At 52.6% G+C, this 23,505-nt stretch overlaps 1 protein-coding gene and 1 long non-coding RNA gene across 2 annotated transcripts; one reads left to right on the forward strand and one right to left on the reverse strand.

Annotated features, from left to right (window-relative positions):
* Positions 1–3,465: 3,465 nt before the first annotated feature.
* Positions 3,466–13,486, reverse strand: Tinagl1 (tubulointerstitial nephritis antigen like 1). The gene is made up of 12 exons (XM_020163072.2): positions 13,351–13,486; positions 12,503–12,820; positions 11,536–11,599; positions 7,438–7,530; positions 7,072–7,186; positions 5,841–5,964; positions 5,606–5,756; positions 5,298–5,487; positions 5,167–5,212; positions 4,833–4,956; positions 4,125–4,170; positions 3,466–4,023 (listed from the first exon to the last, which is right to left on the reverse strand). Exons 2-12 carry the CDS (start codon positions 12,810–12,812, stop codon positions 3,868–3,870), a joined length of 1,419 nt encoding a protein of 472 aa, XP_020018661.1. The 5' UTR covers positions 12,813–12,820; positions 13,351–13,486; the 3' UTR covers positions 3,466–3,867.
* On the forward strand, positions 11,789–22,408 carry LOC141424990 (uncharacterized). Its single transcript, XR_012449999.1, has 3 exons — positions 11,789–11,934; positions 14,237–14,467; positions 20,215–22,408. It is a non-coding gene; the product is annotated as an uncharacterized lncRNA (long non-coding RNA).
* The last annotated feature ends 1,097 nt before the right edge of the window (positions 22,409–23,505 follow it).

Below are 23,505 nucleotides of genomic sequence, written 5' to 3' on the forward strand. Positions count from 1 at the left end.
AAAATATATCCTCCAGGGCCCAGGAGAAAGTTATCTGGGAGAAGCTAGAGGAGGACTCGCTCACTTATCCATCTCCCTGAATTGGATGTCCAAGTTCAATGGCAGGCAGTATGGTCTGTATTTGGCTCCACCACTTACTGGCTGTGTGACCTGACAAGCCACACCGCTCCCAGAACCTCTGTCCTCTTACTGCTCAAATGGGGGTGATAGTCAGCCATTGCTGTTGGGGACACATTTCTGTCCTCTGTCCAGCATTTCTCCTTTCCCTGGGAATAGCAGCCCTCTCTGTCTGGGGATCTCCTCCTGTCCCAAATCCTCATTCTTCAAGGGCTGTCATGGCCTCCATGACCCTGCTCCTTGGCCATAGTTGACTGGTCTGCAGGTGGAAACTGGACTACAGCCAACCCAGTCAGAAGACTTCCCAGCAAATGACTGTGGGCTGACTGCTCAGGAGTCCTCATTGGCCACGTGCCCTTCCTCATAGCAGATTAATCTAGAGAGAAAGGAAGAAAAGAGAGATAGAGGTAGACAGACAGACAGGGAGAGACAGAGACAGAGGTCCCTGTCAGGAGCAGGGTCCTTAGTTCCAGCTGTGAGTGGACCTGCTAGCCCTCCTCACACTTTGGAAGCTCACCTCTCCTGGATTCTTGGCGTCACCTGTGGCCTGGTGTTGGTGTCTAGAGGTAGACCTCCTCACCGGGGTGGGTAGGATGCAGTGAGCTAGTGTGAAGCAGCCCAGTCCCAGGCCTGGCTCACTGCAGCTCAGGAGGCAAACATTCCTTTCCCTTAATGGACACTGGGCAGGGATGCAGTTTGGCAAGCTATCAGGAAGATGTGAGGCATCAGCGTTCATGAAGTGATACAACTTAGCAGCCCTGGGAGATTAGAGTCAGGTGCTTCAGGAGCCCATGGAGCCCCACGGGGGACCAGAATGAACACTCAAGTAAGTATTTGGTAGCTAGAAATGGATGGGCTGAGAAAAACCAATCCTGCTCTACCCGCTTGTGGGAAAACTTGTCAGCTGATGTCCCTCTATGCCAGGGGTATCCCTGGAGAGCCAGAAGATAGGTGCCAATGGAGGCTTTCTAGAGGCAGGATATTTGAACCAGGTTTTATAGGATGAATAAGAGTTTGCCAGGCAGGGAAAGGGCTTAGGGAGGGGTACACTAGCAATCTTAGCCACTGTTACTGGTACAGAGTTGGTAACTATGAGCAATTCTATGTCTTGGGTTTGAATTCTTTCTCAACCACTTATTAACCACATTACTTTCATTAATTTATTACTTTTTCTCAGCTTCTGTTCCCTTATATGCAAAATAAATTTTTTTTCAAGACTGAAAGGAGATCATATATGCAAAGTATTCAGAACGCTGTGTTGGCAGAAACCTGTGGACAAAGTATTCAATAAACATTTAGCTCATTATGCAAAGCCTTCTACATGACCAAGTCCAACCCCTTAAATTTTATAGCGCCCTTACTAAGTCTCCAGCAATGCGCTAAATGCTTAGCATGCTTTCGTCTAATCCTCCCCCCAACCCTGCCATCCTCATTAAAGATGGCCAGACCTGTCTGATACTTCACAGAGCCAGTGTGGATCACAGAGAGCAGGGGTTTGGAACCCACCTCTGTCTGAAATCCTTAGCTCAGAGAAGGAAAGGGATTAGCCCCAGGACACACAGCAAAGGTCTGGGGAGCCAGGATTTCTTTGTAAGCAGATTTAAGGACAGGAATCTGGTTGGGAGCAATTCAGGTTTGCTCCACTCTGTAATAATACACTCTTATCAGCATCAAAGAATGAAAGAACCAGCAAGGCCATTTCCAACCCCGCCCTCTCCCAGTCCAGGCACAGGCTAAGGCAGAGCTGGGCAGAGCCCGCGTGAATCTGCAGGGCAGAGCAGGAGCCTCAGTCTCCAGGCCCAGCCGCACCCTCGCTCCCCTCCCTTCCCTGCCCCCCGCAGCTTCCGCCCGAAGGTCCCTGTAGAAAATTCCAGCCTCGCCCTGGCCGCGTGGCTCAGAACGGTTTTTTCCAGTAGGGTGCGTCCGAAGGCCCAAGCTGCAGAAGGGCCGGCCCTGCGCCCCTCCTCAAGGCGTTGTCCCAAGGCCACCAGCTGGCCATGGCTCCTTGGGGACTGGTGGGCGGGCCAGAGGATCCGGCTCGGGACATTCTGGCAAACAGGAAAGGAGACAAAGGCAGCGGCTTATCAGCAGTCCCGAATTCCTTTGAGGTGATGCCCCGTGCCTTGGGAACTTAGCTGATCAGAGGGGCTGGCAGGGCCTCCAGGAGGACCTCCCTGCCTGCCCGCAGTGAGGCAATGACTCGCTACCCCTTCCTTTTCTGACTGTTTGAGGGGACAGGCCAGCCTCCATCCCAGGCTCAGCCCTGGGCTCCAGGAAAGGGCAGGACTCCTTCCTCCTGGCTTAGAGGGACTCTGGGTGGCCTGGATGTTGGGATGGAAGTGGAGGTGAAAGAGTGTGTCATAGTCACTCAGTCATCCCACAAACTGGCATGCCACAGTATAGGAGGGTACCCATGTGGGCACCAGAACCTGCTAATGAGCCAAACCCAATCCGTGCCCTCAAGGAGCTCCCAGCACAATGGGCAAGGTCTATAGACACTAGACAAGCCAAATACTGGGTGCAAGGGCAGTCAGCAGGTGAGCTTGGCTGCTAGAGAGGGGGTGTCCAACCCACCTGAGGGGTGGGGTGGTTTGGAGAGTGTGAGTCCCTTGCACAGTGCCTGGCATATCTGCGCCCGCCACAGGTCCTGTGTGAATAAGGGAACCTTGCTGCTGGCTTTGAAATAGGCGTGGGCAGCAGTGGGTGGCACAGAAGGGCATCTGAACTGGAAACTAGCATGTGCATGTGCCAATGCCTGGTGGTCTATGTGTGTCCTGGCCATTTGAGGAGCAGTGACAACTCCAGAGCTGCCCAGAATCAGGTGTAGAAGCTGGTGAAGAGGCTGGTTGGACAGGTGCCCAGGGCCTTGCCAGCCAGGCTGAAGTCTGGGCTAATCTTGCTGGCACTGGGAGCCTGGCGCAGTGCGGTGGGGAGGGGCTCCCAGGCAGGGCCATCCTGGCCTTGGAGAAGGAGAAGGTGAGGGCCCCTTGCTGGGTTGCTGGGAGAGGCTGATCTGTAGAGAGGAGGTCCCAGCACTGTGGGATGGCCCCCCTTGCCTGCTGGCCCTGGAGCCAGTTCTGCTGATTGGTGGGCTGCCCCACCCCCTCCAGCCAGTGCTGAGCCAGCGTCTGCAAAGTGGTTCCCACGGCCCACATTCACAGGGGGCCAAAGGCTATGCCATCTGTGCCCCCCCTCCAGTGGCTGTGCACTGACAACTAGGACTGAAGGGAGGCTAAGATTTCTCCACCGCTCCTGCCTAGGGCTCAGGCAGTCCTTTCTGCTGTCTAGTCACTAGCAACCTCAGTTCTAGCCTGGCTCTCCATGCCCACAGAGTCCAAGACACTGTAGTTATCAATATTTTGTTTTTTATTTTAAAACAGTGAAAAGAGAAAAATAAATATCTTTGAAGAATAAGAATACAGGAGTGGGGTAGGGTAAGGTAGTGGGGCTGGAGATTGGGAATGTCCTGGCTTCCATGGTCTTGGGCTGGATGCCAGGGGCCTGGGATGTATATAGGCCCCCGCTGCTCCCCGGTCAGACCCTGCCCCGACCCGCAGGGAAGTCTAGAGGCTCCGCCAGCCTCGCCCGCCCGCGGGCTCCCAGGCTGGGCGCTGTGTCAGCAGATGGATCCGCGTGGGGATTAGAGTCTGGCGCCTGCCTGCACCCCCGACTCCATGGAGCAGGGTGCTGCCCCTGAGGGCTCTCCCGCTTGCCTGCCCTGCGCTCGCTGGGACCCGGGCCGGGCCTGGCCTAGTGCCGGCGATCTCCGCGATGACCCATGTCCTCCATGCCCACGCGGCCCCAGACGCCAAGCACGAAGCTTTCAATGTCGCACTCGTTGGTACCGCGCATGATACGAAAGTGACCCCTCTCACCCCAGGATGGGCCCCAAGAGTTGGCTGCCGTCTGGGGATGAAAAGGATTTGTGGTAAGAATGGGAGTGGGGCGAGGGGAAGAAAGGAAAAGGGGAAAGGAGACAGTGGCTTTGAGCACACGGAGGGACTCACCCAGTATTTGAGCGTCCTTCCATCAGGCAGCGTCTCCTCTCCCCACCTAGGGGCAGAGGGAGGGAGAGAGGGAGAAAAACGCTTGATTGCACCTGCTCCCAGGGGCTGGAACCCCAAGTGTCCCATGCCACCCCCTGTTGCCTCTGGAAAATTGGGTGCACTGTAGGACTTGTCCCTTTCTGTTATCTCCTCAGTCCCCACATCTGTTAGCCTGTGGCCCCAAGCCCAGCATGGGGGAAAGGCACCAAGGGTATAAGGGGAGTGACAGGCAGAAGGTGGAACTTGAGCCTGGTTCTCTAGGGCCCCACATCCTGGGAGCAGTTCTGTGGGACCTCACACATCTGACTGTCCTCCCTCACTTGGGGAGTCAGTGACCAGAGGAAAAGATCCAGCAAATGTGGGTACGGTGGAGACCCCAAACTTCCATTGCAAAGCATATTTCACTGGTTGGACACTTCACTGACTTCTGAAATCAATGAAAACCCTCACTTCTATTGCCCTGGGGTTATTTTAGCCCCGTACGTAAAAGAAATTACTCCTAGAAATGTGATCAGGGCCAGCCCCTTCTCTTTCTGAGTCTCAGTTTCCTCCTTTGGAAAGGGGAGGGGTGGTCCTGGCTTCCTAGGGATCATAAAGATTTGAAACAGATTTGAGCGTCCCCTGTAGGAACCTCACTTTCCCCAGTCCATGAGCCCACAAGCCCCTCACCCTGTGATCTTGACTGAGTGGGTCCCATGTCGGCGGTACTGCTCTGGCCTCCCCAGGCTCACAGGTGTGTGTCGGTAGATACCCCCCTGGTACAGGAAGAAGTCCTCGTGTACTTCCAGGAGTGCTGTGGGCAGAGGTCAAGGTAGGGCGGCTTAGCCCATTAGCTCATAGGACCTGACTCCACAAGATGAAGACCCCTTCCAGGGGCTTCCTGCAGGAAGAGGACATGGACCCTCCACTCCAAGCCCCACTGGATTTGCTGCTCAAGGCTACTGTGCCAGCCTTGAGCAAGCACAAGCTTCTGGAGCCAAGGGTAGTGGATAGGGGCATTTACCTTGGACAGGGCCGTTCTCCATCAGTTCCTTCATGATCTCTGTCTCCTGAAGGGGGATGGGCCAAGGTGAGGCTTCAGTCTTTGGCCAACCCTCATCCCCTGCCTCTGCCCTCCCCTGAGTGCGGGCTTACATTGGAGCCCAGGCGGTAGGCAGGAGTGACCTGGTAGATGTCATTGGCATCAACCTGACTATTGGGGCAGTGGGTGGTGGCCTGCCGCTTGCCCCGCCCCATGGCCCTGCTGTGCATCATGCATTGAGGTGTGGAGTGAGCCTCATCCTGTTCGCGGCCAGAGAACGGGTAGCAGTTGTCAGACACAACCCTGGAGAGTAGCAGAAGGGTACAAGAGCAGTGACACGGTGACAAATGGCCCAGATCCTGCCCACAGGGTACCTGGCCCACCTCCCTGCACACACACACCCCCTCCCCTCACTGCATACCCTCGACGTCGCAGGAACCACCAGGCACCATCAAGACGTCCACCACGGCAGCCCTGCTGATGGTGGGTGTCACAAGACAGCAGGTTCTGAGGGGACAGGACAGGTGTCATATGTCCCAGAGAATGGATGGAGACACGATCAGATGCCACAGCTAGAGTGGAGAAGGCAGAGGGGCTGTCAGGGGCCACCTCTTGGCCCCTGCCCTAACATCGCTGTTCCCTCCCCCTGGACACACCTGCTGTGGAGAAGGCCCAGGATCCAGCACAATTGCCTTGGTCGAGTGGCTCGTGGATCAGGTTGGGCCACTTCTCAGAAGCCTCGAAGGCAGTAGGCAGCACTTCCCCTGGGCCCAGAACCGTCTGTAAGGCAAAGGTGCCCTCATTTGCCTCCCGCCCTGGCCTGGGGGCCCCTCAGGAATCCAGGGCTTTCAGCAGTTGGATCTGGAGTCCTCCTGCTGCTGCGTGATTCCAGCTACCTCCAACTTGGACTTGAGTGGAAGAACCAAGCATCATTTAGTGCCTCCCAAATACCAGGTCAGGATGACAGTCCTATTTTACAGATGGGGCACCTGAGGCCAGGAGCAGGGAGCTGTTTTTTTTTTTTTTTTTTTTTTTTGTGGTATTGAGGTTTGAACTCAGAGCCTCAGTCTTGCCGGGCAAGCACTCCATCATTTGAGCCATGCCCCCAATGCCCCCAGTTCCACCACCTGGCTCTTTCCTCTGTACCTTTAGATCTGCCACACCCTCCTTCCCATCAGGGCCTTGGCCTTCAGGCCCCAAAGGGCAAGGGAGGGAAGAAGCAGTAAGGTCCTGTGACCAGGCAGACTGCCAAGACAAACAGCAAAAGGCAGAAAATAGCCAGAGCCTCAGGAGAATAAGGGCAGGGGCTGGTCACCTCAGCCTCGGGCTGCAGTCCCTATGCACAGAGGGCCAGCCCATGCCTCCTCACACCCTCTGCTGACAGCCAGATCCCCCAACATGTGAGCCAGCCCTGTCCCACCGCGTGAAGCTTGGCTTCCTCACTCTTTGATGTTTGGGTCTGGTTCCCATTTCTCTCCCCAGAGGGTCCCCATTGGTGGGGAGGGAGAAGCCCCTATTCCCTAGGGGTTCCGCTGAGTCAACATTTGTTCCAAGAATTGCTACTCTCTGGTCAGAGCTGGAAGAGTGCTCTCTTTCCTAAAATACCAGGGTGACCTCCTGACCTCTTGGGCCCTGACCCTTCTGTACTGAGACCAACAGTATTTTTCCCAGGCTGCAGAGGCAAGAGGCTGGGACCACACAGCTCAGAATCTGAGCTCAGCACAGCCAGTGTAGCAACAAAGACCCAGAGAGGGGAATGCCCTGCCAGGGACAAACAGCCTCTTGGTTGAGGATTGGTCTAGCCTTTGGAGGAGCAAGGCAAAAGTGCCCATGTCCCTGACATCCTAAGCCATGGGAGGTGGAGGGGCTGTGGTCAAAGATACTTACATAAATCTCATTCATGTTCATGACAGAGGAGGAAGGGCGGACAGTGCCCAGGCGGTAGCGAATGCCTTCATCAAGGGTCATGCCCCAGAAGGCACTGTGGTTCCCAGCCTGCCACCTGAAGGAGAGACAGGGTGGAGGAAAGTCACAGATCTGCTAATGTTAGGGACCCTGCGGCTATATGTATAGTGGCTAAGTGCATCCAGGAATAAAATCTGAGTGCATGTGCATGCCTGGCAATGATGAGAGAGAGAGAGAGAGAGAGAGGGAGAGAGAGAGAGAGAGAGAGAGAGAGAGAGAGAGAGAGAGAGAGAGAGAGAGAGAGTGTGTGCTCCTGTGCCCTCAGGGGCTACATCCAGTGCCTCTCACCCATAATTGCCCTGGTTGATGGCATTGATCATGTCTGGGTCCACGAGGCATGGCTCCTGGTCACACTCCCACTGCCCCTTCTCCTGGCAGGTGCTGGAGAGAAAAGAAGGGAAGGAAGGCGTGAGTAGGAGCTGGGGACCTTTGGAAGAGATGAGGCCTCAGAGATCAACACGGACTTAGGATCAACTAAGCCACTGTGGGAAAACAGCCCTTGATGGGCCCACCCAACCTGGTGGCTTTCAATGTCAACTCAAGTTCCTCTCCACCACCCAGATCGCTGTCTGAACTCAAGTCAAGGGTTTTGCTGCTACCTCCCCCCCATGGGGGGGAGGCATATCTAACAACAGGTCAGACTTAGTACATCCCAAACCAAATTTCTGATCTCATTTTGTTCTCATAAAATTGCAACTCTAGCCGGAAGTGGTGACTGATGCCTTTAATCTAGCTACACAGGGGTAGAGATCAGGAGATCTTGGTTCAAGGCTGAATGAAAAGTTTATAAGACCCCATCTCAATCAATAAAAACTGGGTGTGATGGTGTGAGCCTGTCATCCCAGCTTCATAGGACGTAAATAGGAGGATCACAGTCCAGGCATAAATGGAAGACCCTTTTCAAAAAATAACTAACGGGGCTGGAGGTGTGGCACATAGTAGAGCTCCTGCTTGGCAAGTGTAAGGCCCTGAGTTCAAACTCCAATATTGCCAAAAATTAAAAGTAAACTAAACTAAAATGGCAACTCTGTCCTTCCTGGAGGTCAGGCCCTGGAATCACCCTTGACTTCACTCATATGCTGAGCTCATCATAAAGTCCTGTTGGATCTACCTTAAAAACACACCCAGAATCCAAACCGTGCCTCATTCTTTCCTGCAGCCACCTCAGTCCAATCACCTTTTACCTGAATTACTGATGCACTTTCCTCATTGTTCCGAAATCTGCCCTGTGTCACCCCACGTCCCTGACCCCAGGATATTTTTAACAGCTGCCACAGCAATCCTGCTGAACCTAAGTCATATCATGTCACTCCTCTGTCCCAAACCCTCCATTGGCATCACATCACAGAATTAAGAGCCAAAGTCCTTGACGTGACCACAGGGCTTGTGTGGCCTGTCCTCCTGTCCCCTCTCTGATTCCCCTCTTCTTTCTAATCCTGGTTTTCAAGGCTCCACTAGGCTGATTATTCATACCAGTCACACTCTTACCCCAGGGCTTTATGCTGCTGTCCCTCCCACATCTCCATGGCACACTCTTATTTCTTCCAAGACTGCATTCTCAGGGAGGCCTCCTCTGGCCATTATCTTAAAATTCAACCTCTCCACACTTCCGTCTTACTTCCCTGCCTTCCTGAGTGCACCATCGCTACCTGACATACTGCAGTGATATATATAGTGCTTATACCTACTTTCTTAGAGACTCTAAGATTCTCCAGGGCAGATATTGTCTGGTATCTTTAACACCTAGGAAAACAAAACCTAGCACATAGCATAATGAGCACTCAATAGATATTTGTTAAGTGAATGAATGACCGAGCAGTAGAATGAAGGGGCTAAGAACATGAATTCTGGAGTTCAAATCCTGGGTTTCCATCCTGGTAGACTAGTCATGTGACCTTAGGAAAGTTATTTACACTTCCCTTCGGTGGCCTTGTCTGAAAATGAGAACAGTAACAGTTCCGCTTTCCAGGAATTGAATAACCAGCTTGTAAAGCCTTTAGTACAGGGCTTGGCCCATCGTGGGCACTCAGAATTGTTCTCCAGAACTACTGTTCTCACTACAGGAACCCCAGCCCCCCTTCTCCTGAGCTGCAGACTCATGTGCAGCTGACCTCCCGTACCTCTGGATGTATAATGGCAGCTCCAACTTAAAATAGCCACGGGGCCTTCCCTGGCTGCTTCGCCCGGGGCCTCAGAACCAGCACCCAGCTGTTCAGATCCCAGTGCTGTGGGGTCTGTGGCATCTCCCATGTGTCCCCTACCAGCAGGTGCTGGGGATGGCACATCATGAACCCATCTGCCTTTCACCCCTCCACTGCCACCACCCGCACTCTCATCCCTTGTCCCCGCTCACGTGAACCAGGACAATGACTTCCTGACCAGGTTCCCTGCCTTTCTAGGGTCTCTCTAACCCCACTCAACCATCCATTCCCCACCTGCATGGAAGTCAGAGACTCAGGAACAATGTCAGACCAAGTGTCTTCCCTCAGACTCGAGACACTCAGAACAAAACACAGACTTACCAGCACAGCTTAAGAGACCCAGGGGACATGGCTGCACCTTCTCTGGCCTCTCCCCCCATCCCAGCTCCCACTGAGATAAGCTTGCCCCCCCCCCCAGCTATTCCCCTGCCTGCTTGTCCTATCTTCTACCCATCTCCCTGGTATCATCATAAATGTGCCTGCCTCAGAGGGGATTCCCCCTTTCTTGGCCTCCTCCCCACTCTAAACACGATCTCTACTAGAGGAAAGGCTCAAGTGGTAGAGCACCTGCCTAGCAAGTGCAAGGCCCTGTGTTCAAACTTCAATATCACCAAAAATAAAAAGCGACTTTAACTAGATTTCCCCCATAATGCCCACAACAGCTTGTCATGTGCACACACACACACACACACACACACACATTTGTGGTTCTGTGCCCATCGCCATGAGATTAGAAGCTCCTGAAGGGCGAGAACTGTGTCCATGAAGTTCTAGCTGCCCCTGGGCCTAGCCCAGTGCAGGGGACACAGTAGATCTTTAATACCTAGGTGTCAACACAAGCGTTGAATTCTGTGCATTCTCTGATCCATTTACAAGCTCATGACTCCGCTATTACAAGATGCTAAGCTGCTTTCTTCCAGGCACCCGCCTCCAGTGTCGCCTTAAAAGGAGCCTCAAGGGGAGCCGAGCCCCAATTTGGCTGGCTCTCCAGCCCTGGAGCCAGTGGGTGGTGCTCAGGGAAGGCTGGAGGAGTCTGTGGGGGCAGGGAGGCACCCTGTCCTTCCTTCCCCTCTGCACACTGGGCAGCAGCCTCTGGGCCCTCTGGAAGCATCCATGGAGGGTGTGACCAGACTAGAAGGCCTACAGACCGTCCTACATCCTCTCAGGTGGGAAGTGCAGAGGACTCAGCCACCAGAGTCGTCCAGAGGGTCCAGCAGGGCATGGGTTGGCTAGGGTTTTCCTGTCCCCGCTGCCTGTGCCCCAGACTGCCCAAGCAGGTCCAGACAGGGCTGGTGGCAGCAGGTCCCAGCATTCCAGAGGGGCCTGGGACAGGAGTGGAAGAGAGAGTTAACCCCTCAACATCCACCCTTTCAGGATCATCCCAAAGGTGTATTGCACCCTTCTGAACACACACGTAGCACACACACACTGCATGTACACATGTTCTCCTCTCACCCAGACACATGCCGACACGCATAACTGAGTCCCTACTCTTGCTGTGACCCAGGCTCTCCTCAGCCCTGTGAGGCAATGGAAACAACGTGTGCGCAATGCATTCCAAAAAGTTTCCTTCTCTCTGGGGCCTCCCAGTCCCAGGCAGAGGGGTGGGGGTGGAGCGGGTGCAGGGCCTCCTCCAAGCCCCAGAGACCCCATTATTTCCAGTAAGGCCTCCAGGCATCCTACCCAACCCTGCTCTACTTCCCATCTGAGTATGGGGCACCTATGACCCCTTTCTCCTCCTGCCAGGAATGGGGGGAGCAGTGGGGAGGGAGGAGAGCCACATTCCAGGGAAGGCCCTGCTACAGGACTGTTGGCTGGCTGCCAACTCAGCCATCCCTGACCCTTGCCCTCCCAGGGGCAGCGGATGCTGCATCAGAGATTTCCTTCCTGGCGTCCCCTTTTCTGAACCTCCCATGATAGCAAGAACAGTTAGAAGGGGCAGTGACCCAGCCCAAGCCAAGAGATGAAACTGCTGGCCAAGCAGGGAACTGACCACTGCTGGGAATGTTGCTAGAATGCTGCTGTATGAGGTAGCGTGGTTGACATTAAAATTCCAATGCTACCAATGAGGAAATTGAGGCTCAGAAAAGAGAAAGGACTCACACGCCATACATAGGTGGCAGGGATAGAATTTGAACCATGAGGCCCACAAGATGAGCCCCATCCGGGCCCCCCATACACTCACCAACGGTTGCAGTTATCCCAGTAGGTTCCATAGACTGGGTAGATTCGGCTCCCATGCATGCATCCTGGTGGGAGGAAGAGGGGAAGAGATGTGGAACTCAGCCAGTTGATGGGCTGACCAGGTCCTCAGAGGTCAGGAACCCCAAAGCTTCCTGAAGTCATCTGAGTCACTTGTATACACACAACAACCCTATCCCTCCCTAAAACCAAAGCCAAACTACAGCTTCAGCCATTTCCTGCAGGGTCCTGCACCAATCACTCCATGGGAAATTACTCAGTGACTCCAACTTGGATGGCTCTTCCTTCACCTGGATGGCAGCCACAGCATTCTAGGGATCCTTTACCATTTAAATGAGTTGAGACCGGAGATGAGGCATGGGGAAACTGAGGCCCAGAGAAGGTAAGCGACTCCCTTTTAATAACACAGCACTTAGGGAAAGCAACTCAGGCATGTGCTCTCCTAACCCAACAGCCCAAGGAATCATGGGAAGGAATTCCAATGATTGTCCTGTGAGACATGGACAAGAGTGTGGAAAAGGGTGTGGAGGGATAGACTTGACTCCCTTCTCAGGTATGATCCATCTCACGGGTACGGAATCCTCAGCAGAGGCAGAAAAATAGCTAAGATGACCCTGGCTAACCCCTTTATCAGCCCAAGGTTGAGTCAGCAGGCGGGGCCAGCACCTTCCATGTCCTTCTGGAATGGAGTCAGGACTGGGAGAAAGGGCAGGAGGCTGGCTGCCCTGCCCTGGGCCAACTTGGAAACCCAACCAAGGATCTCCTCCTCACTCTCAGTTGTGCTTCAGTGTCAAATTACACCACAGGAGAGACTTCCTAGAGGGTCATGGTCGTCCCCAGATTCTGCAAAGCCTCCCCTGGAAAGGTCCAGGCATCAACCTTGCTCCTGTGCCTTGATGAGCCTGGAGTTTGACAAGGTGACCCGCCCTCCTGTCCATCTTGGTGCCCACCTTGGATGGGGGGAAAAGGGGGCGGCACGCCGAGGCAGAAGTCCCAGAAGTCAGGGCAGCAGTCGGAGATGGTGCGGTTGCAGAAGAGGTCACAGTAACAGGTGGCACCCAAGTAGGGCAGGGCACAGTCGTCAGAGCGGCCACGGCAGCACATGTCCTGCTCCTGGCAGTACCGGCCTCCTGCGTCCCGGATGCCCCGCAGGTGCAGACCAGGTGCCAGCTCCCTGCGCCAGCGACTCCGCCAGGTGCCTGGGGTTACCTGGCCAGCTAGTAGCAACAGCAGCAGCAGCCCCAGTGGACGTCCCCACATGGTGCCTCCTGGGCCCAGGGAGGGCAGAGGTTAGGGGTCAGAGTTGGTAGGCACCAGAGACTCCTGGCATACCAAGCATAGAGCTCCTTGAATACATCCTGGAGCTGCAAACCCAAGGGGATCCTAAGTCCCCAAGCAGGACATGATACAGGTGCCACAGTCCGTGTTCCCTGAATTATTAGGGAGAGAGGGACTGGGCAAGAAATGGAACCCCTCCTGACCTGCACAGGGACTTCAAGGACAAGAGAATGGGGATTTGACATTCTTGGGCCCTCACCCAGCACCCCTCCTTCAAATCAAGGTCTTCACTCCTGTACCAAGTCCCTCCACCTCTCTGTCATCCCTGACCTCAGCTCTTGACTTTGTGCCTTCATAACCCCCTTCCAGCCTATCCTCTTCTGTCCTTTCTGTGTCCCTCTACCCCTCTCCACTGTGCCTCTCTCTCTGTGCCATTGGTCTTGGTCCCTCTGCCTGCCCCCTCCTCCTCTCTGCTCCTTCTATCTACACCCTCTGCCCTCTGAGCAGGGAGCGTCCCTACCTGGTGAGGGGTTGGGCTGGACCCAGGCTGCCCTGCACGCCTCCGCCTCCTGGCTCTGCCACTGCCGGACACCGAGTCAAGTGAGGAACACAGGGCGGGACCGCTTTTTGTACCGCCCCACAGGCCGCTCCCGCCCCGGCCTCTGAGCTGCAGGGAGGGAGGGGCTGGCTCCTTTGCACCTGGAGTAGCAGCGGCATAGCTCAGGACTGGGGCTTGCCGCTGGCTGGGAGGGGGTAGCCCAAGGACAACAATCACGTGTTTGTCCTCCTTGGGTCTCTGGTCAGCAGATTGTGGTCTCATACTAGGAAGGACTTCCCAGTGGATTTTAGAGTGGGGCTGAGGAGCTCTACCGAGAAGGAGAGATGGGGCAACCAAGCTCTGAGTTTTAGACCCAAGAGGGAGGGTCCCAGGGGCAAAAAATCTGACTTTTAGTAGGACAAATAACCCCACACACCCTCTTCCCAGTGACCCCAAGCTGAGGGCTGCCCCAAGCCACAGCAGCTCCCAGGAATGACTGGAATTCCAAAGAAAATGATTCAGGAACCTGCACATGTGCTCCAAGGTGGCTCACCCCCAGGAGGTGGGTGTGGTGTGGAGGCTGTCTGTGCACCCTGCGGCCTCTTGTGAAGTCTACCTTCCCCAGTCAGTAGGCACTTTGCGGAGCACACCCCCTCTGTCAAGGGCATCCTGCTTGGCACCTGTCCCTTACTAGAGCCCAACAAGAGCCCTGCCAGCTGGCGCCCCCTGCAGAGTTCCCCTTCCTGCCTCAGGCCTAACTCTCCTTTTACCTAGGCCGGCCTGGACCCCAAACAATGGGGCTTCTGTCCCTGGGGCCTGCTTGCCCTCACCTTGTACCTCCTCATTGTGCAATGTCCTCTTCCCACAGGGTTGGGCCCCTGGCCAGAAGACTCAACCGGTAGGGAAGAGGAAAGAAACTACATCTGGATGTCCCCATCCTGTCCTGAGGTTCACATGCCACCTGGAGGGAAGCCCTGGATCTCTTTGCCCTTGCACTGACTTCCCAGCAGCCTCCCCCACCCAGCCAGCCCCTGGCAGAGGAAAAGCCAAGACAACAGGCGCTTGTGTCTGGGGTACCCCCTGCTATGGGGCATTGAGGGTGAGTCGCCAAGGAGGTCCTGCCCTGGTTTGGGGGGTGGAGGGTAATACTCTAGAGCCCAGCACTGGTACTCATACACCCCAGAGCTGCCCATCTGCTCCCGGTGGGGGGCTGAGATGACAAAACCTAGAGTAGAAACTGAGGCTCAGAACAACAGAATTGCCTGAGGCCACACAGCCAGAACTCCTTACATACTACCAACATTCTCCTTTCTTCCCAGGCGCCTCTAGTCACCCAGGACAAGTCTCAGCACCTTGGGAGGTGTTGAGAAGTCCCTTTTCCTATCTAACTTCCATTCATTTTACTGCAAGGTGGGTCCCTCGGAATTGCTCAGTGTTACGTCTGCCTTCTGCAGAACACAATGCGTAGGGCGCTTGCTTTTATAGCTCAGTCTCATGGGGCAGGAGGGCTGGTCCAGGGGCATCTGCCCTGTGACTGCCCAAAGCCACCCTCTAATGAGCTGCCTGTGTGAGTCTGTGTGTGTTGTATGTGCATGTAGCTGTGTTTGGGGCATTTTTGATTGATAGGCCATTGGTCTGTGTCTGCTTGTCCATCTGTTTGCCTATCTATCTACTACCTGCCTGTGTGTCAGTATGTCTCGACATTTTGGCTGTCTGCCGGCCCTTTGTCAGTCTGTGTCTGCTTGTCTACACATTTACCTGTCTGCCTGCCACGTGTCTGTGTGTCTGAATGTTCTCTCTGAATGGCCTGGCCTGGGTCTGACTGGTTGTCCGTGTAGTGTTGGCCTGTGTATGTACACTTCATGGTTGTATGTCTAGTTGTGTGCCTAGAAACTGTCCCTGTCTCTGTCCATCTGTCTACTAGGAGTTCTAGTGCTAGTGTCTACTCTGTCTACTTATGTCTGTCTGTGAGTTTTGGCTATCTGCCTGTCCTTGTCTGTCTGTCTGTCTGAGCATAGGAGGCAGGAACAGCTCCCATCATCATGGAGCTTGGCACTGAGCCCATCTCAGTGACTCACTGGATTCCTTGGCCAGGAAAGAGAGAAAAAGGGCATGGCCTAGGGAGTGCCGGACACCCCACTTTCCTTTTCCATGGCCCCCTCTGTTCTGGTGACTCATTCTCTATTTCATTCTTGCCTAGAGTGGGGCCTTGTCCAAGAGCCAGGACTAAGCAGCAGGTGAGGCACACTAGCGAAATTCCCCAGAGCTCTACAGCCTTCCCAGGAGGCAGATTGCCTGAGTCTCCATAATGATTGTCCTCCCTCCAATGGGGACGATAGGCAGCATGGCTCTCTCTGGGCCTTGGTTTTCCACCTGTCCCCACAGGCTCCCTATGGGCCCACTCATACTCTCTTTCTACAGGGAGGTGAAGCCAGCAAGGGACAGTGACATCTAAAAACGACATATAGCAGAGCGGACCCCCACTTCCTTTCCTCTCCAGTGCTCCTTCAGCTACCTGGGCACCCAGAATAGGTCATTCTCTGCAGGGTGAGCAGGGCAGTGGTGCCCTGCCTAGGCCCCTGGACTTGAGGGACTCAGATACTTGTGCCACAAACAGTACTCCAGCCAAGGCCAGGGGTTCTCTGTGGCCCCTGTGGTCAGCTAGAGCAGTCCAAGCTCAGAGCAGTGGTACTGGGAACTGAGACCAAGATCCAGGGCAGGCCTAATGTCATAGCAAGTTGAGGCCCATCATGATGGACTGGGCTCCCCTGGGGACTTTGGATTGTGTTGCAAAAAAAGCAAGCCACAAGGCCAAGGGGTAGAATGTAGTGCTGTCACAGCATGCAAGCTCTCCTGTCAGATTTCTTTCATTCAAAGAATGTAAGACATACTCAACAGACGTTTGTTAAGTATTAGCTACGGGCCAGACTCTGTGCTGGGTGGTCAGTGTTCAGGGTTGAACCAACTAAATCCAGGTCCTGCTGTTGTGCAGTTTGCAGTTTAATGGGGAAACAGACACTTAAAATAAGCAAAAAAGAGAGGAAGAAGTCATACCAAAACTTGAAGTGCTATTAAGATGGGCACAAAGAGTCAGAACCTGGAGTAGTTTGGTGTCATGGTGGCCTCACAAAGGAGGCAGCATCTGTGCTGAGACCTAAGAAATGAGAAAAATGCAGCCATGCCCACAGTCCAGGGGATGTCTCCAGGAGCAAAGGCCCTGGGGCCGGGTACAGGCTTGAGACATAGGAACACCTGAGTGGCTTGACTACAGTGAGGGAGGGACTAAGGTGCAGAAGGCTGGGAGAAACTGGGGCCGGTCACGCAGGACACTGTGGCTGGAGGAAGGAGCTAGACTGGTCTTCCACGACTGAAAAGATTTAAATGTTAAGTGAATCATCTGATGTATCTGTGTGAGTCTGCTCTGACTGCTCAGCAGAGAATAAACTACTACAGGGTCCGATTCAGAGAGGCCGAACAGGAGGAAATGGTGTCACCCAGGCTCACAGTCCTGAGACTCGAATGAGCCTAGGGGCGGTGACCATCAGAGGTGGACCTGCTTGGGGACATAGTAGAATTCAGAAGAGTTGCTACAGGATGGGTTGTGCTGTTGGGGAGAGAGGAGAAATGGTTTCCAGCCTGGTGGGTTACAGAGGCTGCAAAATCTCTGCTCCTTCTCCCACTGAACAAGGAAGACTGTCCTCTTCCCCTTGAACCCGAGTAGGGGGGTAGACAGCATTGACCAACAGATGATTGTGACCTGTGCTGATTCCCAGCTTAGGCTGGGAGAGAAGATGAAGCACTGAGTTCAGGAGGCTCCCACAGAGAGGCCAGGCATGATGGTGCTCACCTGTAGTCCTAGTTACTCAGGAGACTGAGGCAGGAGAATCGCTTGAGCTCAGGTGTTCAGAGCTGGCCTGGGCAACATAGCACGAGCCCGTCTCTACAAAAAGTCTGGCAGGGAGGAGTGAATGGTGAAGTAAACTTAGCTGGAGTGGCCAGGGAGAGAGGGGGAAAGCCAGGTGTGGCCCAAATCCAACAGAAGAGAGTATTTTAAGAAGGAAGGGAGAGGACTGGGGGAGGAACGTGCATGCACGCTTGGGTTCAGTTCCCAGCACAGAGAAGGAGGAAGGAGAGATCAGCTATATGGTGTGCTGCCGAATGGATGAGCAAAATGAGGACGGATGCCCACCGGAGCTGGAATGAGGAAGTTGGGGCAAGCTTGCTGACAGCAGTCTTGGCTGGGAATGGAGACTGGATCACAATGGATGGGGAGTGAGTAGGAGCCAGTATTGAAGAGGACAAGCAGTGACTTTTTAGAAACACAGAAACACAACATTGGCTAGAAGGGAATAAGGAGTCACCGGAGGGTTCCATCCAAATATGGAAGATCCAAAACTGCCTGTACACTGACAGCAGTGGCCAGTAGAAGGCAGGAACTGGTGATATGGAGAGAGGTGTTTTCAAGGAGTGAGATTATTGATGGAGTAACAGGGGAGGGGACCCAGATTAGAAAGGATAGAGTGCATCTCTGGTGGCGGCAGGGACAATCACCTGACAAATAGAAGAAAGAGGAGGTGATGAGTGTAAAGAATGAGCCAAGGGACTTCCCTCTGGTGCTCTTTCTCCAATGGGGTGTGAGCAAGTCACAAGCCCTCTAGAGAACTGCACCAGTCTCAGGCCATGCAGTGTGACCACTTGAAGCTGCTCACCATGAGTTTGTAACGGCTCCCAGCTGCTGGTAGCTGTTTGATTGTGTGCTATCTCCCACATTTGGCAGGTGCTGTGCACCTGACCCTATCAACTCCATTGTCCAGAGAAGAAAGTCAAGTCTCAGAAAGATTCTCTGGCTTGCCCAAGGCCACAGCTGTCAGGGACAGAGCAGAAGCTTGGCCACACCCCAGAGTGCTGGCCACACTTCCTCTGCCACAGCCACAATTGTCCGAGCACCAAGCCAACTTTCACACTTGGTAGTGCTTGTGGTTGGCAGTTGTGGCCAGAAGTGGGGAAATGCAGAAAAGGGAAATGGAGCTTTCCCTTTCTTGTGACAGCTCTGTGTCTTGAGTGTTGGCAGCCAGTAGAGCCCAAAGGGCTCCAAGTGCTGTTTCCTCGGAAAATCTGAGTGCCATGACACCATTGCTCCAGCTCCATCTGCATCTACATGGCTAGTTCTTTCAAACCCCAGGCTAGTATCCTGAGATATTTGGGGGTGATGGCTCCCATGAATTATCTGCCATGCATCAATTGGCTTCATTTTTGCTGAAGAACACTGCCTGGACGCAGTGGCATTGTGCCATCACCTCAAACATCCTCAGAACTGGTCCTGTCCCCAGGCTCCTGTTTACAGGAACCCTTCTACATCTCACTTGACATTTCCCGGAAGTCTTGATCATTCCAGCCAGGAATATTAATAACTAGATGAGTCCTGACAAGGGCAAGAGGCTTTTCCAGGGCTGAGAGCACATTTTCACTTCCCTTTTGATCCATAAGCAGAAGTGATAAAGACCCATGGTTGGCTGACTCCCAGTCCAATGGCAGAATCACTTTTAAAAGCTAAGTCCTCAGGAGGAAATACCCTGGTATGGCCTTAAGGCTTGTAATATAGGTTGAGTGGAGGCCCTCTAAAGGATATGTCCATGTCCTAACTGCTGGAATGTGACCTTATTTGGAAAAAAAAAGAGTCCTTGCAAGTGTCACAAGGTTAAGGCTGTGGAGCTGAGGAGGCCGTCCTGGATTGTCTGGGTGGACACAGGTCCATTGGAGCGAGCTTTTTCTCGCTCCCTTGTTACTACTGAACCTAACTGGGGCTAACTGGGCGGCGACAGGAGATGCAGAAAGGACACAGGATAGACAGACAGTCAGAAAGTGCGATCAGGTGTGCTGGGCGCTCGGGTGGTGACACACAACCTTCACTGCTTCTTTTCTCCATTATTCTCTTCATTTTACTCTGCTTCTTTTCTCTGTCTTTATTCTTTAAGGCCTTACTCCCTTACAGCTCTTTAAAACCTTGCTTCTAAAGTCCTCTTTAAAACCTGGCTTCACTATTCTTTAAAACCTCTTTCCTTAGACTTGCTCTGTCCTATATTTTCTCTTAGCTGTTCTTTAGCATAATCTCCCTTAAAGTCTTCACTCCCCAGACTTGTGCTGTCCCATGTTCTCTCTTTAGCTTTCTTAAGGCCTTGGTGCTCAGACTTGCAAACAACAACAGCCACACCTAAAAACTGCATTTGCATAACTCTTAAAGTCCTGGTGCTCAGTCTTGCACTGTCTCATATTCTCTTTAGTTTTCCTTAGCTTAGCTTTTCTAAAGCCTATGTATGAAGTTCTCAGTGCAGATTTGCACTGTCCCATGTCCTTTCTTTAGTTTTAGCAGTTCCCCTTCAGCAATTCTCCCTCAGCCATTCATTTTCCCCCTTTCAGCAATCTTCCCTTCCAAAAGCCTCCTACATCAAAAACGCCTTGTTTCACCCAAAAAGCCTCCACATCCAAAAGCCAAAAGCCCAAAAGGAAAAGCCTCTCATCCTCCTTCAGCAAGTCTTTTATACCCAGGGGTAAACAAGGAGGTGGAGCAACAGTTCTCCTGAAGGGTGTGGCATTGTAACAATAGAAACCTGTGATCTACCTCTCTGAACATAAACAACTTAGAAAAAGCAGCTGTTTTGCATTTTCCTCTTCTGTGGCTGGGGCTGTGCCAATCTCAGCCTGCAGAAACATCTTAGGAAAAGCAGCTGCTCTGCATCTTATTCTCACCTTATTCTGTGGCCAGGGCTGTGCTGAACTCAGCCTACAGAACATTGGGCACAGCTGTGCTAATATCCTCATAGGCTTCTCATTATCTGCTCTCCACAGTCCATGTGCCCAGAAGACACAGACAGAAGACAAGGAAGCAAAGTGACCTGGAGAGGCAAAGGCCAGCCATAAGTCAAAGAACACCCAAAGCCATCAGAAGCTGGAAGAGGCAAGGAAGGGATTCTCCCCCAGCACTGCTGTAGAGACAGCTTGACTTTGGACTTCTGGCTTCCAGCTAACTGTGAAAAATACCTTTCTGTTGGCTTAAGCAGTCGAATTGGTGGTAGTTTGTTATACCAGCCTTAAGAAACCAACATAGTGGTTTCCATTTCAAGGCTGGATGAAGCCTAAGATTTTGTGTGTCGATTGGAATGTACCAAAATCAAGGCCAAGTGCAGATCAAGCCAGCACAAAGCAGCCCATGCTGGCAAAAGCAGAATGAACTGGCTCAGAAAAAAATCAAATCACCTTAAAGGTGGGGCATGATGGTACATGTGTGTAATACCAGCACTTGGGAGGCTGTGGCAGGAGGAAGCAGGAGGATTGAGAGTTCAAGGCCAGCCTAGGCTACAAGGAGACCTTGTCTCAAAAAGAAGAAAGAAAGAAAGAAGCATCTTGAAGTGGTCCAAATACTTACTCTGTAGTGACAGATGTAATATTGAGGTTAGGAACACAGACTCTGGAGTTAGATGAAGCAGGTTCAAACCCCGGCTCTACCACTCAACAACTGTGCCACCTGGGATAATAAGTTTCTTAAACTCTCTGTGCTCATTTTCTTCATGTGTCAAATCATCAATCCCTCACTGCAGGGTAGTTGTAAGGATTATAGGAATTCACAGCTGTAAGGCCCTGAAATTGACAATTTTGTAGCACAAGTACAAAATAAGTGACTACTGTTATTAAACTCACCCAGACCCAAAGAGATGTGAACTCTGAAAAATCACGTAAACTCAAATGTGCTTCAACTAAGCCCATCAGTGAAAGCAAGCTGGAACTAGTGTGAACTGGTATAACCCTCCCTGAGTCAACCTGCACTAAAACCAGATTAAACCAGTCAAAACAGGATTAGAAGTCAGTCTGGAATCCACGCGGGAGTCTCCCTATGCTCTGTGCACATCAGCTTTGGGAGTAACAAATGGCCCCCGACTCCCAGGAAGGGAGGGCAGGGATGCCTGGTCGAGGGCCGCAGAAGCTGACCCGGAAAGGAGACAGACGCATTTGCCTGTCAGAAGCGGGGCAGGCAGTGTGATTGCTGCTAGAAGAAACACTCAAATTCCTATGTCAGCTCATGGTTCAAGTATGAGAATACAACTTGACACAAATTAAACAAGAGACACAGGATTCATGGCCCAGGATCCTGAGGGTCAGTATCTAGAAGGTGACCAGAGCCCACCAACACCTCTGTCTCTGGCCCAGGGAGTTACTCCCTCAAGGTCAAGGTCAGGGGTTCACTAGCAGTAGGTGGGGCCAGGAAGCAAGGGGAGCTGCAGGGGGAGGGGCAGCCCACTCCAGGGGACATGGGCCCTTTACTGGTGCTACCCTCCCCCATGAGGATCCTCCACAGATCACCAGTGATCTGTTCCTGTTACTCTGTGCCTCAAGGGTAGGGGGTGAGATGCTGCAGAGAGACCAGGTCATACCTATCTGGGTGGCAACAGCTCTCTTATAGCCACCGAACCTGAGAAACGAACCTGAGAAAGCAAAGAAAGTCCTAAGGAAGAGAGTGTCCCTGTGTCACCACATGGCTACTTGGACACAAATGTATGTGAGCAGAGAGAGATGTGTAAGTTAAGGACCTAGCTGCAAGTCAGGGGTCCTCAGTACCAGTCCTGGCTCTGTTTCTGTCAGGCCACTGTGTGACCTTGAGGAAGTCGCAGCCCTGTCTGGGCCTCACTAACCCCTATCTGAAATACAACAGTGTCCTCCATGGCCACTGAGTGTTTTGAGCTGATTTAAACCCAAGAACTCATTCAATTCAAGCCTCATTTGTGACTGAAGGAACAGAGACACAGCGAGGGGGAGAGTCAGACCACAATCAAAGTGATAAGTGGGAAGCAAAGGAGGCTGTCATTGTCATTTGTTGTCCACTTACTATGTGCTTGATAACATCCTCTTTGTGGCTTCTTCCATGTACTGGGCACCTGACGTGGACTGGGCGTTCAACATGGGTTATCTCATTCCTACCCCAATAACTGATGATAAATCCCCATTTCACAAGTGGGGAAACACAGCAGACCCACTCCGACACAGCTATTTGAATCCTTGACCCTATTTGAATCCTTCTGTCCCTACGGCAGAAGGCAGAGGGATGTCAGAGTTCAAGGGCTTCATGGAGAACACACCTCAGAGTCAACCTAGGGTTGCCAGGAGTAGGTCCAGAGTAGTAGAAGCTAGGGGGACAGCACTCACTGATTCACTTTAAAAGGCCCATTCTTACTTACTTTTCATCCATTAGTTTGTTCTTATTATCCAACAAAGATATATACAAAGCAACTGTAAAAAGTCTCACTGTGAACTCTGCCTCACTTGCCCGGTTCCAACCCCTGTCCCACCTCCCAGAGGTCTTTATCAGCGTCTCCTCCAGTTTCTCTTTAGGCAAGAACAAAAGTGCTTATGCAGACTTAACACCCGTTTTCACTAAAAGCACGTGAAGTACACCGTGCCGCATTCTGGTCACACACACATTTTAGAGCTTCCCGCTTCTGTCTACCACTGGGCAATATCCTATTACACAGATGGAAAGAATTCTTTTAACCGGTTCCCTATTGATGGGCATTTGAGTTGTTTCTAGTTGCTATTGTTTGGGGTTAGGGGTTGAACCCAGGTCCTGGTTCATGCTACACATGCATTCTACCTCTGAGCTATATCCTAAGCCCCAGAACGGTTTTGTGGGGTTTTTTTTTTTTTTTAGTATCACAAGCGGTGCTACAATAATCACGTAATACTCTGTCATAGTGTTTGAGAAAGCTGGCTGAAGGTATCATTAGTGTTCCCTGCCAGCATGACAGATTATTGCTACCAGCTGGACAGCGTAAAGCCATACCCAGTGATGAGCTCTCGGTCCACAGTTGGAAAGTCTGGCATGGTGTGGCATGGTCTGGGCAAAATCAAAATGGGGGCTGGTCTTAGTTCTCATTTGGAAGTGTTGGGGAGAAAAATTTATTCCAAGCTCATCTTTGTTATTGACAGAATTTGCTTCCTTAGGTTGTTTAAGTCTGAGGTCCCTGCTTTCTTGCTGTCTCTCAGCTGGGGGCCTCCCTTAGCTCCCACAGGGTACCTAATATCCTTGCTAAGTGCTTCCTCCAACTTGAAGCCAGAAATGGCAGGCTGGATCTTTCTCATGCTAAAAAT

Source organism: Castor canadensis, chromosome 7 (genome assembly GCF_047511655.1).
Source record: "Castor canadensis chromosome 7, mCasCan1.hap1v2, whole genome shotgun sequence".
NCBI classification, from domain to species: Eukaryota; Metazoa; Chordata; class Mammalia; order Rodentia; family Castoridae; genus Castor; species Castor canadensis.